Source organism: Rattus norvegicus, chromosome 14 (assembly GCF_036323735.1).
Source record: "Rattus norvegicus strain BN/NHsdMcwi chromosome 14, GRCr8, whole genome shotgun sequence".
Taxonomy (NCBI): Eukaryota; Metazoa; Chordata; class Mammalia; order Rodentia; family Muridae; genus Rattus; species Rattus norvegicus.
This window is the reverse complement of record NC_086032.1, coordinates 79,378,268-79,390,386: the sequence shown is the minus strand read 5'-3', so window position 1 is coordinate 79,390,386 and position 12,119 is coordinate 79,378,268. Positions and strand designations below refer to the sequence as shown.

Sequence of the window (12,119 nt, the reverse complement as noted above, 5' to 3'; positions counted from 1 at the left end):
CTCTCTGTAGGCTTCTACTTGTTTATTAATGTTTTCCTGTGTTTCCCTAAGGGAGTTCTTCACGTCTTTCTTGAAGTCCTCCAGCATCATGATCAAATATGATTTTGAAACTAGATCTTGCTTTTCTGGTGTGTTTGGATATTCCATGTTTGTTTTGGTGGGAGAATTGGGCTCCGATGATGCCATGTAGTCTTGGTTTCTGTTGCTTGGGTTCCTGCGCTTGCCTCTCGCCATCAGATTATCTCTAGTGTTACTTTGTTCTGCTATTTCTGACAGTGGCTAGACTGTCCTATAAGCCTGTGTGTCAGGAGTGCTGTAGACCTGATTTCCTCTCTTTCAGTCAGTTATGGGGACAGAGTGTTCTGCTTTCGGGCGTGTAGTTTTTCCTTTCTACAGGTCTTCAGCTGTTCCTGTGGGCCTGTGTCTTGAGTTCACCAGGCAGCTTTCTTGCAGCAGAAAAGTTGGTCTTACCTGTGGTCCCGAGGCTCAAGTTCGCTCACGGGGTGCTGCCCACGGGCTCTTTCTGGCGGCAGCAACCAGGAAGACCTGTGCCGCCCCTTCCGGGAGCTTATGCAGCCTCAGGAGTGCCCACCTGACCAGGCGGTGAGGTCTCTTTTTCACGGGGTCTGGGAGCAGAGAGCTGCTGTGGACCGGGATCCGCGGGTGTGGGACTTCCGGTAAACACAGGACGAGCCCGGTCCTAGAGGAATTCTGCCTCTGTGTGTCCTGATTTCACCAGGCAGCCTTCTTGCAACAGACAAGTTGGTCTTACCTGTGGTCCCGAGGCTCAAGTTCGCTCGCGGGGTGCTGCCCACGGGCTCTCTGCGGCGGCAGCAACCAGGAAGACCTGTGCTGCCCCTTCCGGGAGCTTCAGTGCACCAGGGTTCCAGATGGCTTTTGGTGTTTTCCTCTGGCGTCCGAGATGTATGTACAGAGAGCAGTCTCTTCTGGATTCCCAGGCTTGTCTGCCTCTCTGAAGGTTTAGCTCTCCCTCCCACGGGATTTGGGTGCAGAGAACTGTTTATCTGGTCTGTTTCCTTCAGGTTCCGGCGGTGTCTCAGGCAGGGGTCTTGCCGCTCCTGGGCCCTCCCCCACGGGAGCCCAGAGGCCTTATACAGTTTCCTCTTGGGCCAGGGATGTGGGCAGGCGTGGGCAGTGTTGGTGGTCTCTTCCGCTCTGCAGCCTCAGGAGTGCCCACCTGACCAGGCGGTCGGGTCTCTCTCCCACAGTGTCTGTGCCCAGCCATTCTATGTATCTGTTGTCCCTGTTACATAGGAAAACATGGCTCTATGGTTAAGAGCACTGGCTGCTCTTCCAGAGGTCCTAAGCTCAATTCCACCCACCCACCCACATGGCATCTCACCACTCTGTGTAACTCCAGTCCCAAAGGATTGGCACCCTCATAGACATACATGCAGGCAAAACACCAATGCACATTAAAAAAGAAAAGCAAACCACTAGCTCGGTGACTCCAGCAGTCTAGCCCTAGACTATTTGGACAGTTACCTCAGTGGGTTCCAAAGGTCTTAGAGCCTCCTTGCCTGGATTTGGCCTTCGGACTCTTGTTGGTTAAATCACAAGCTCTTTGCCTCTATGGCAAGATGAATCAAACTCTGGAGGAGGACCCAGTTTGTTCAGAGAATTCCAGAACAGTTCCTTAGTGAAAAGGACTTACCCGCTCTGTGAGCAGGATGCCCGAGTGTTGAGTACAGACCAGCACAGAAACCTGTAGTCACAGCTTCTGTGTCCAGTGGCCTGTGTCCATGTGAACAGGGACATTTGAGTGTTGTGAGCTAGATCCCAGAGGGACAGTTCCCTACCATTGGGCCTAGTGACCCACGAGGGACTTGAACTTCCTGCTCACGAAAGATCACAGTGTCCTTGTAACAAGAGAGTGAGCCCCAAGGTGGCCTGTCCATTGCTACCAGGTTTATTACAACCTGTTTCCCTGGTCCTCTTTCCAACTCCACCAGCAGATGGTTCAGCTCTGCCCTGTGTCCTCACTGCCTGTTCAGGAGTGCAGTCCAGGAGAGGGGGCTGCCTCACCTCCCTGTTAGACACCGGTGCCTCTAGGCTGATGCTTTGCTGTGGTGCCGCTGTTGCTTTGGTGCCCCAGGGTTTGTTCTTGTTCCGATGCCGTGTGGCTCTTCACAGCGGGTTTGGTTCTCTGTGCAGGTGACAGTACCATGGGATCCTCATCGGAAAGAAGAGACAGTGTTTTATGGTCAGACATCCCCAAGGGCCCCCTTAGTGCCTACCGAGCAAGAGCCTCCTTCAATTCCAAGGAGCTGATGCTCTTCTGGGACGGCCAGGATGTACTCGACTTCAAGGTGAGGTCTGCATGGAGCCTGGTCGTGTGTCTGCCCCTTGGCATGGCCCAGTGACCTCCCTGGCCCTGATGGTTCTGTAGCATGGGTGGGCTTGGGACAGTCTAGGTCTGTCTCCCCTTACCCCAGAATGTTCCCCAGGATGCCAGGGGAAGGAATGGACAAGATTCTGAAATCCCAATGTCTTCCTCTCAGCTGGGATGGATGCTTTCATCTGGAGATTTCTGAGTCAGACTAGGTCTTAGGCAGTCATGACCCCGAGAGAAACCAAATGCATAGAAGCATGTGAAATCCCACCGTTGGCTTTCAAGTTAGCACCCTGTGCTCTGTGTTTACAGAAAACCATCTTCTCAACTTTGGAGAATGACCCTCTCTTCGCCCGCCCATTCGGGGCTGATCTGCCTCTGGAGAAGGAACGAGAACTGAACTTCCTTCGCTGCAAGAGGGTCTTTGAGTATGGCTTCTTCAACGCAGAGGACATGCTAAAGAACCCCCTGAAGATTCTAGTATTGATGAACTGCCTGGGCATGTACGACTGGTCCCTGGCCAACAAATGTGTCCTCCACATGTTGGTGAGTGTGTGGCAGAGGGCAGGGAACCCATGTCCATACAGGGCCACACACATCAGCCACACGGCTCTCAAAATATACAGCGTTTAAGAGTCAGTGACACGATCAGATTTTCAGTTCTCGGTGTAAATTTGCACCCATGAATTCTTGGATAGAACGGGTTTATTCAGAATCTGCAGCCCAGTAGGAAGATGTGTGCGTGGGGTAGGTATGGGGTATGCCTGCCCCGAGGCAGGAGCAGCAGCACCCACCCCCATCCCCACCCTCGACCTGTGTTCCATTTCAGGTTTTTGGATCTACAATTATCGGTTCTGGTTCTGAGCACCATTTCAAGTACCTTGAGAAGATATATAACCTGGAGGTGAGTTGGCCATGTGAGCTGTAAGCCCAGTGTCATCACCACCAGTGTCATACTTAGCCACGGACAGGGAAGGCCACAGGAGAGACCCGGGGGGCCAAGCCCTGCTCATATCAGTGCTCTTGGGCTGGTGTTTTTCCTTGCCCACCCTGCCTGTCTGTGGACTTAGCTCTCCTTTCTGACCCCTGCAGCCTCCTGTGACCGTAGAGATTTTTGCAGCCCTTGCTCAACAGGGCATAGGCTATGGCATATAAGCCAACAGGTGGGAGTGGTATCCAGTGCAGTGGGAATGTCTCAGTCATGTCATTGTCTGGTTATATAGGAAGGGAGAGGTGTGGGGGCTCCTGGCTTTAGTCCTCTAGGGCTCTCGGAGACAAGGTCACTGTAGGACTATGCACAGGAACACACATCTTACCTGGCGCCACTGTGTGCTTTGACATTTAGATTTTTGGCTGTTTTGCTCTCACCGAACTGAGTCATGGGAGTAATACCAAGGCCATGAGAACAACAGCTCACTATGATCCTGCTACCCAGGTAGGTTCTGGATTCCCCTGGGCCCTGGGTGGAACACAGGAAATAAAAACGAACAATAGTCAAGAATGTTGTCCCCTTATACACTATCATTGGAGAGGCCACTGCAGAGGCCACTGAAAGCATGCCTTGTACTGAGGCATGAAGTTTTTACCTTCCGCACCAAGCAAACAGGTATGGGAACTCACGGAAGATTAGGTATTCTGTGGGTCTCCCTGCTCTTGTGGATCTCTGCCTGATTCAATCCATGAGGGCTGAAGGAACAGAGATGTGTGAGCAGGGGTTCAGGGACCATCTACTAGGAGGCGGATCAACTTTTATTAGAGTGATTCAGGGCTTACAAAGCTTAGGGGGACTGTGGGTCCAATGACAAGCCTCAGCTTGAAGTGGGGTTCCTGACAGAAGGGATGTTTGAGAGCAGTGATAACAATGTGAAGTCAATCGTGGGGTATAAGCTGAAGGCCTGTGATCTGCTTGAAACAGCTTCCCAGATAGTCCTCTGCTTGAGGCAGCTCTCGATTACTAGAAAAAAAAAATTCTAAAACCTCTCTGGATCAATCATCTCTTGTAGACCAAAAGCCCAGTCTTTTATTTACATATCAATCAATCAATCATTCACCCCAGGTTATGAATCAGCTTCTCCTGACCCTAGACCCCTGATTCTTAAAAAAAGACAGCAAGTACATTATTTTTTCTTTTCTTTTTTTTTCTATTCTTTTCTTTTCTTTTCTTTCCTTTCCTTTTTTTTTTTTTTTTTTTTTTTTTTTGGAGCTGGGGACCGAACCCAGGGCCTTGTGCTTGCTACCACTGAGCTAAATCCCTAACCCCACATTATTTTTTCTTTTTTTCCTTCACATTGCAAATGAATTCAGAGAACTGCCTACCTCTGTAAGCACAGACAATAAGCTAGCTGGGTGGAATCTTGCTCTGAGATCACCATTCCAACCATGCTTGGGCCTAACCTTGCTCTGTCCCAAGTTGACCTTGAACTCAGGAATCTGCCTGCCTTTGTAAGCACAGACAATAAACTTAGCTGAGTGGGGTCTTGCTCTTTGATCATCATTCCCTAGCTCTCTTTATCTCCTTTCTTAATATCTTTCTGACAAGCTGACTCATAGTGCAGCTGCCTTTGTTCTTTTAGGTACATGAAGCTCCTTATACAATTCATAGTGCATCCTTATATTTTGCATAGTTGAAAAATTGTATATTTTTCAACTTATGTTTTCAGAGTTCTTTCCCACAGCCTTAAAGGCTGCCCTGAAGATCTCAGTGTTTACCATTTTGCTAAGACACTAGACACACCCTTGCCTCCTAGACTTGTACTGTCTTTGATTATCATGGATTCATTTACCTTGTCAGAGTGACAAGGAGGAACATGAAAATATGTACATTATTATACAAACAACCCTTACACTCACAATAACTGTGAACAGTCATAGAGGCCCACACCCTACTGATTCTGTTCCAGGGGTAGGAGCTATGTCACTTGCATGGCCATGTAGGTTTTGGTATAGTGGAACATCCAGAATTGTCAAAGGTCATCCTGTCATGGTAGATGTCAATCTTAATTAACAGAGTTTTCCCACAATACTTAATCTTCACGAGGTGTCCAAACAGAGGGTAATTCTTCCTAATCCCCAGCCCTGAGGCCTGCCAATGCTTGTAGGCTTCTTTGTGGTTCAGCAGGTTGCTCTGCCCATTGCTGCCTAGATCCTCTGCTCCTTGCCACATCTCTGGCATCCTTGTGACACCTGTGTTGCTGACCATTTGTGGAGCATTACTATGCACTACCCTGTGTGGACACTGCCTTCTGTAAGGAGGCACTGTGGAGACAGGCCATGCTTGGTCCTCAAGAAACTCCTGATATGCAGAGTGTGAGGGACATGAGTCTTGTCTTAGTTTTGGGTTTTATTGCTGTGAAGAAGCACACTTTTAGCCAAAATATCACAAGAACAGTCTTTAGGCCACATACTAAAATTCTCTGAAACCTCTTGAGCTGGGCCCCCACAGTTCAAGTAACCATATGCATTACTGTCTTTTATGTTTGCACTAAGATAGCCCATTAAACCCTCTTAAAATGTTCAGTTGCTTTTCTAATCCAAAGTCCCAAAATGTTCATATTCTTCCCAACAAAAGCATGATCAGGCCTATCACAGCAATACCCTACTCCTGGTACCAACTTTTGTCTTTTACTGTTGTGAAGAGATATCATGACTACAGCAACTCTTATAAAGGAAAACATTTAATTGGAGTTGGCTTACAGTTTCAGAGGTTTAGTCCGTTATCATCATGGTTAGAAGCTTGGTGACTTGCTGGCAGACATGGTGTTGGAGAAGGAGCTGAGAATTCTACATCTTGATCCACAGGCAGCAGAAGTAACTGTGTGCCACACTGGGTCTTATGCTTGAGCATATGATACCTCAAAGTCCATCCAACACTTCCTCCAACAAGGCCATACCTACTCCTCCAAGGCCACATCTCGTAATAGTACCACTCCCTATGGGCCAGGTATTCAAACTCATGAGTCTATGGGGGCTATTCCTACTCAAACTACCACAGGTCTCAAATGTCAGGGATGGTCAGTATTGAATGGGGTATGGAAGCCCCCTTCTCCCACTATACTTTGGTACCTGTGGCTTCTGTGGGACCTGTGGGAAGCCTGTGCTGGCTGCTGGCTGAAGACTGCCCCATGACCGTACCGTAGGCTGTGGGGACAATTGCTGACTCAGCAGAATTCGGCCTTGTAGGCATTAGTAGTGAGAAGGGGATGTGGCAAGAGGTAAAACACCCTACTGGCAGAGTGTGGCCAGTCCCAGTGTCAGCCTCTATGGGTGAGTGCAGCCAGCAGCTCACCATATGAGACTGAACCTCACTTTCCATTTCCTCTGTAAGGTGACCTTGAAACAAAAATAAAGTCAACTTCGCCCATACAGGAAATATGATGTTCAGTCCATTTTGGCTCCAAGCCTTGGAGCCTAGTGGTTAGCCTGCTGTGGAGGGAAAGCCATTCTCAGCTGCTGATTTACAAGGCTGCCCGATCTCTCCTTCACAGGAATTCATCTTACATTCTCCAGATTTCGAGGCTGCCAAATTTTGGGTGGGCAACCTGGGCAAGACCGCAACTCATGCGGTGGTGTTTGCCCAGCTGTACACGCCAGATGGCCAGTGCCGAGGGCTGCATTCCTTCCTGGTGCAGGTAAGACCTGGGCGGGACTGGCCCGGATGAACGGTTAACCCATAGCCGCATGCACTGTGTCTTCAGGCAGATCTGTACCGCTGTGAAAGACACTTGTTCTGACTCTTAGCTTCCTGCAGGCTTCCACTGCGGTCCCCACGGACGCAGTACTGCTAGAGTCTCTGTGAGCGATAGCCAGAGCACCCAACAGGCCTGACATTGTGGCACACATCTTTACTCAGGGCACCTCAGTGATACCGCACCATCCCCCTTCCAGCTGAGCAACTGTAGAGACGCCTGTGTTGCCCTGCCGGGCTGGCAGTCTTGTACACATCCTAGGAAATGGACAGGTGAATCTGCACAATTAATATTTTTGAGTGAAGCATGGCCTTAGCTGTTTTTGCTTCTCACTCTGGAATTCTTTCCAGATGAACTGGAAGCTGCCACTGGTCATATTATTTTCCAAAGAGTGGTTTATTTTTATTTTATGCCGTGTGTGTACAGAGTGCTTAAATATACATCTGTACGCCACATACGGGCAGTCCCTGTGGAGGCCAGAAGAGGGCGCGAGATGCCTTAGAACTAGAAGCACAGCCTGATATCTATCGATACTGGGAGCCAAAGCTATTTTCTCTGCAAGAACTACTGAGTCATCCCTCCAGCCATGTTTGTGGGCTTTTGTTTGATCTTTTGAGAAAAAAAAAACCCAGAACAACATCTGCTTTTCCCCTGCTGGTTGTCCTTGTCCTCCTGTGTTAGCTTCCTGACGCTGTGACAGAGTCCCTAACACATTAGCTTCAAAGGCAGGGCAGCTAGGCAGAAACTGCTCTAGCTCAGTTTGTGAAGTCTCAGGCCATGGTGCCCTGACTGCTGCTGTGGGCTGGTGGCAGCCCAGGTTTCCTGGCAGGAGAATGTGGCTGAGCAAGCTGTGTCTGGGAACAAAGTGAGAGGTAACAGGAATTGACCAGGGTCTCATAGCCCCTTAAAGGACACACTCTCAATGGCCTGATTTCTTCCCATCCGTGTCCCACCTCCCCAAAGCACCATTGGCTGAAGCCCAAACCTTTTACCTTGAGGGCTAGGATCCTGATCATCCTCTCTCTCTCTCTCTCTCTCTCTCTCTCTCTCTCTCTCTCTCTCTCTCTCTCCAGCTGTCTGGTTTTTATGGCATTTATTTAAAAAGGTTTAAGAGAAATTTGTGTCTAAATTTTTACCTAGCTTTACTTGTGTGTGTGTGTGTGTGTGTGTGTGTGTATGTGTGTGTGTGTGTGTATGTGTGTGTGTGTGTGTGCAATACATCTACACAATGAACTTACAACCAATTGATAAGGATCTAAACTGCCCACCTAGATAAGATAAATTTGTCTGCAGAAATCCATCCCAGCTACCTTGGCAATTCAAGACCACCCAGACCTGGGTCATCCTTCTCTGTCTCCATCTTGATTCTCCCTCCTTCTCCTTCTCTCCCTCCCTACAAAAACTTTGTCCCTGCCCCACTCTCTACTGTTCAACCATGTATCACCTTGACATCAACCAACAGGCCCCATATCTAGACCTGGACATGTCACTTCAGGGGACCCAGTATGACCCAGAGCTATTCAGAGTCACCCATCCGTGGTCAGCTTGTTTGGACATGCTTGCTTGTCTGCTGACAGACTAAACTAGCCATTATTCCTTGTGACCCTGTGCAGATTCGGGACCCGAAGACCCTGCTTCCCATGCCAGGGGTGATGGTCGGTGACATGGGGAAGAAGTTGGGACAGAATGGCCTGGATAATGGGTGAGTGTCACTGGACCTCACCAGACAAATGCCACCTCTTTGGGGCTCCAGGATTGTTCCTAAGCTATAGGCTGGAGCGGGCTGCCAGTGCCACACTCTCTCTGGAGCGCAGGTTCCTCAGGACCTGACTCGGATGTGGTAGGCATCAATATGGCACTATTAGAGCAGCAGCCATGACCTGCATGGCCACAGTCCCCAGAGGTCCACCTTGCCCTTCACTCCACGGGTCAGCTTCTCAGAGTGTAGCTCTCCCAGCTCTCAGGTCAGACTAGGGGTTCCCTTTGCATCTCAGAGAGACCTCAGGCTGAGGGCTGCCCAGCTATGGAGGACAACCCTTCCTCTCTGAGGTCTCTTAGTGAACAGCCGTAGCTGATCCATGGAACCAGCCTGATATTTGTTCTTTTTTTTTTTTTTTTTTTTTTTTTTGGAGCTGGGGATCGAACCCAGGGCCTTGTGCTTCCTAGGTAAGCGCTCTACCACTGAGCTAAATCCCCAGCCCCCTGATATTTGTTTAAAGTCCTCAAGGCAGGAGTTGGCAAAGTGCTGGACACACGATGGTCAACCAGGTGCTTCTGTCTCATCCTAGTCCTGATCGGAAACAGGGCTGACCTGCAGCACTGTGCACCGAGTACTCAGATGGGAGTGCAGCCCAGAAGGACCTTAGCTAACTCCTTAACCAGGCCAAGGGTCCATGGTCAGCAGGACACCTGGATGGCCTGGGGTTTATAGTGAAGTCAGCTCCCGAGGGGTCCTGGCTTTTCTGAGCATCTGTCTTTGACACGGCACCCAGCAGGGTAGGGCTCGCTCTCATCTCTAGTATTTCCTCGTCCAGCCTTCATGCTTAGCCCTGAAAGGACCTGCTGAGCAGCCTAGGCGGCCTTCCCGCCTTCCCCTGGGTCAGTGTATACAGGCTCCAGCCAGCTCCAAGATGCCTGGCCCAGTGCATTTAGGCCCCTTTCTTCCTACACAAGAACTCATGACTACAGACATGGCCAAAATAGGGCGTCCCCAAGAATTGTGTCCTATGCTGTTTAGTGTGTTTGCCCACCTCAGTTCTGTGTGTATTTGGGCTCTTAGTGTCACCTCGAGCAACTGCTGCTGTGTCTGGCTACTAAGACCAGCTACCTTCAGACAGAGAGAATCCTGACCTGGGCCAGGGGTTGCTCAGACTCTGATGGACACTTCTGTCTAGCCATCACCAGAAGGCTGGGGCAGGGCCAAGAGAGGAACCAAGCCACTTTAGTCTGCAGTCAGTAATAGACAGTATGGAGGGGTTAGAAGCACTGATACCTAGCAGTCCAAGCTTAAGAAGGAAGATCAGGGCTCAGAAATCACAGAGCTGTCATCCCCTCTGTTAAAGGCTCTGTGTGCAGCCTGGAAGGTCCCCTTGGCTTGTCCTGGTTGTTCATTAAAGCTATCAGAATAACTTTGCAACATCACAGAGAGCTTGTATTTGACCCCATCACAGCAGCTCCTGCCATTAAAGAATGGGTCGTCTCCTGGGATACATCTCACAGGCACCAAATGCCATTTACAGGAGCCCCAACCTGTAGGTATGGCAAAAGCTTGGCTGAGAGTCACTGTGAACACATGGTGGGGCCTCTAGCAAAGCAGAGGCCAGGCTGATCTTGAGTTCTTGGACCTAAGTCCTTAGCTGACTAAACTAAGCCTGTTGACTGCACTGACCACAGGCCACCAGCAGAGGACACCAGAACCCCAGAGCTGAGTGGCTGCTCCACCTGAACCCAAATCTCAGTGTGCCCATAGTACTTTCCATGACGAGGCCGGGCCTTTGGGCCTGGGGAATCCTCCTTGACAAGGCTGAGAGGGTGCCCTAGAATGAGTGTCTGCACCAGCTGGGGGTTGGCTGGTGATTGCTGGAGGGGGCCTCCAGGGAAGGAAGCTGCAGCAGGAGACTGGGGTGGAAATTGTTGCAACACACACCCCCTCTACACCTTTCCAACATGCCTGTCACATTCATACCACATGCCTAAAGTTGTATACATGCCTTGTGTCATCCACACATACTTACAGCGCTCTCCCTAGCCCCTACTCTATCCTTTTCCACACCACATGCCTCCTGCCATATAGATATTTCATATCACAGTCCTGTAATTCACACACACACACACACACACACACACACACACACACACACACACACACAGAGAAGCCTCCTCAGCACCCTCACTCATATCCCTCCATACTACTTGAACCTCTGCCTGCCCCATGTCAAACACATATCCCATACCACATATGTGTGCACATGCCTTGTGCTTTACACTCCCTGTGTCACACTTTGCTGACCTCTGGAGACCATAATCATAGTGTGCCAAATAGCTTACCAGCTGGACCCATCTGACTTTTCAGTGGATATAAAAGTGACCCAAAGAGAGTCTGTGGGACTTAGACTAGAGCAGAAACTCCACAAACACAAGTATGTTCAGACTCACTCTACCTCGGTGGCAAAAATGGGTGAAGATTTTCCACTCCTTAAAAAGTGTGCTTTCCGTCCACAACATTGTACTTGAAAAGCATTCCTCGGCTTTCAAGTAAACATTTGGAGCACCTCGAGGTTGGCACCAAGGCTGGGCTTCCTTGAAAACAGGGCATTGTGTGCAGCCTGCAGGGCTGGGCGTGGGCCAGGTGGCCACCAGACAGGGTGTGCTGCGTTAGATTTTGCTACCCCAAGGCTCTTGTCAGCCCTGTCGTGTGTGTACTGAGAAGGGCTGCCGTGTCTTCCCAGGAAACGGTCTTTGGGGGATGGCTCCATCACCTCGGAGGACCATCCTACCCCATCACCTCTGTTCCTTGTCACTAAGTACTTGGTAGGGACCAGGTCCTGTGGACTTGTAAGAAAAATCTGACAGCTCCAAGAATCTGCTGGCAGGAAAATGACTCATTGAGGAACGGGGACAATTGAGTGCTTACTCTGAATAGGGCTACCCTGGAGAGGGGTCTGCCTCCGGATCCTTGTAGGATGGGTAGAAAATCACATCTACCTGGTGGTCTTGAGTGGAGTGTGTCCCTTTTGAAATACCTTGCTCCCCCTGCTGTTTAATGAGCAACTCAGGTGGGGGATGGGGTGGGCTGCTACCAGCCAGAGACTGCAAGAGGTCAGACGCAGGTGAGGAGCAGTAGGCTGTCCTGCCATCCGCACAGGTGGTTGCTGTCAACTGACAAGGCTTTCTGAGTCTGCAGAGCATCTTAGCCAGCAGTCACACTGCTGTAGAAACCATTGAGACTCAATGGTTTACTTTGCAGTTGACATAGATTTGTAGCCTTGTACAAGCTTCTTTCTTAATCCATTATAAAATGTCCTGGATTGTCAGTGCCCCGTGTCCATAGCAACACCTGTTAGACCCTTTTCCTAGCTGCT

At 49.9% G+C, this 12,119-nt stretch overlaps 1 protein-coding gene across 7 annotated transcripts in view; it reads left to right on the top strand.

Annotated features, from left to right (window-relative positions):
• Acox3 (acyl-CoA oxidase 3, pristanoyl) overlaps positions 1–12,119 on the top strand; it is a 46,557-nt gene that overhangs the window by 14,774 nt on the left and 19,664 nt on the right. For 6 of the 7 annotated variants that reach the window (XM_063273675.1, XM_017599392.3, NM_053339.2 and 3 more), the window contains exons 2-7: positions 2,176–2,330; positions 2,666–2,899; positions 3,183–3,257; positions 3,699–3,788; positions 6,838–6,981; positions 8,652–8,740. In XM_063273675.1, the coding sequence (XP_063129745.1) occupies positions 2,187–2,330; positions 2,666–2,899; positions 3,183–3,257; positions 3,699–3,788; positions 6,838–6,981; positions 8,652–8,740 (776 nt within the window). In that variant the 5' untranslated portion in view covers positions 2,176–2,186. Of the gene's footprint in view, positions 1–2,175; positions 2,331–2,665; positions 2,900–3,182; positions 3,258–3,698; positions 3,789–6,837; positions 6,982–8,651; positions 8,741–12,119 lie in introns of those variants that run through there. The other variant, XM_063273676.1, reaches the window with a different exon arrangement.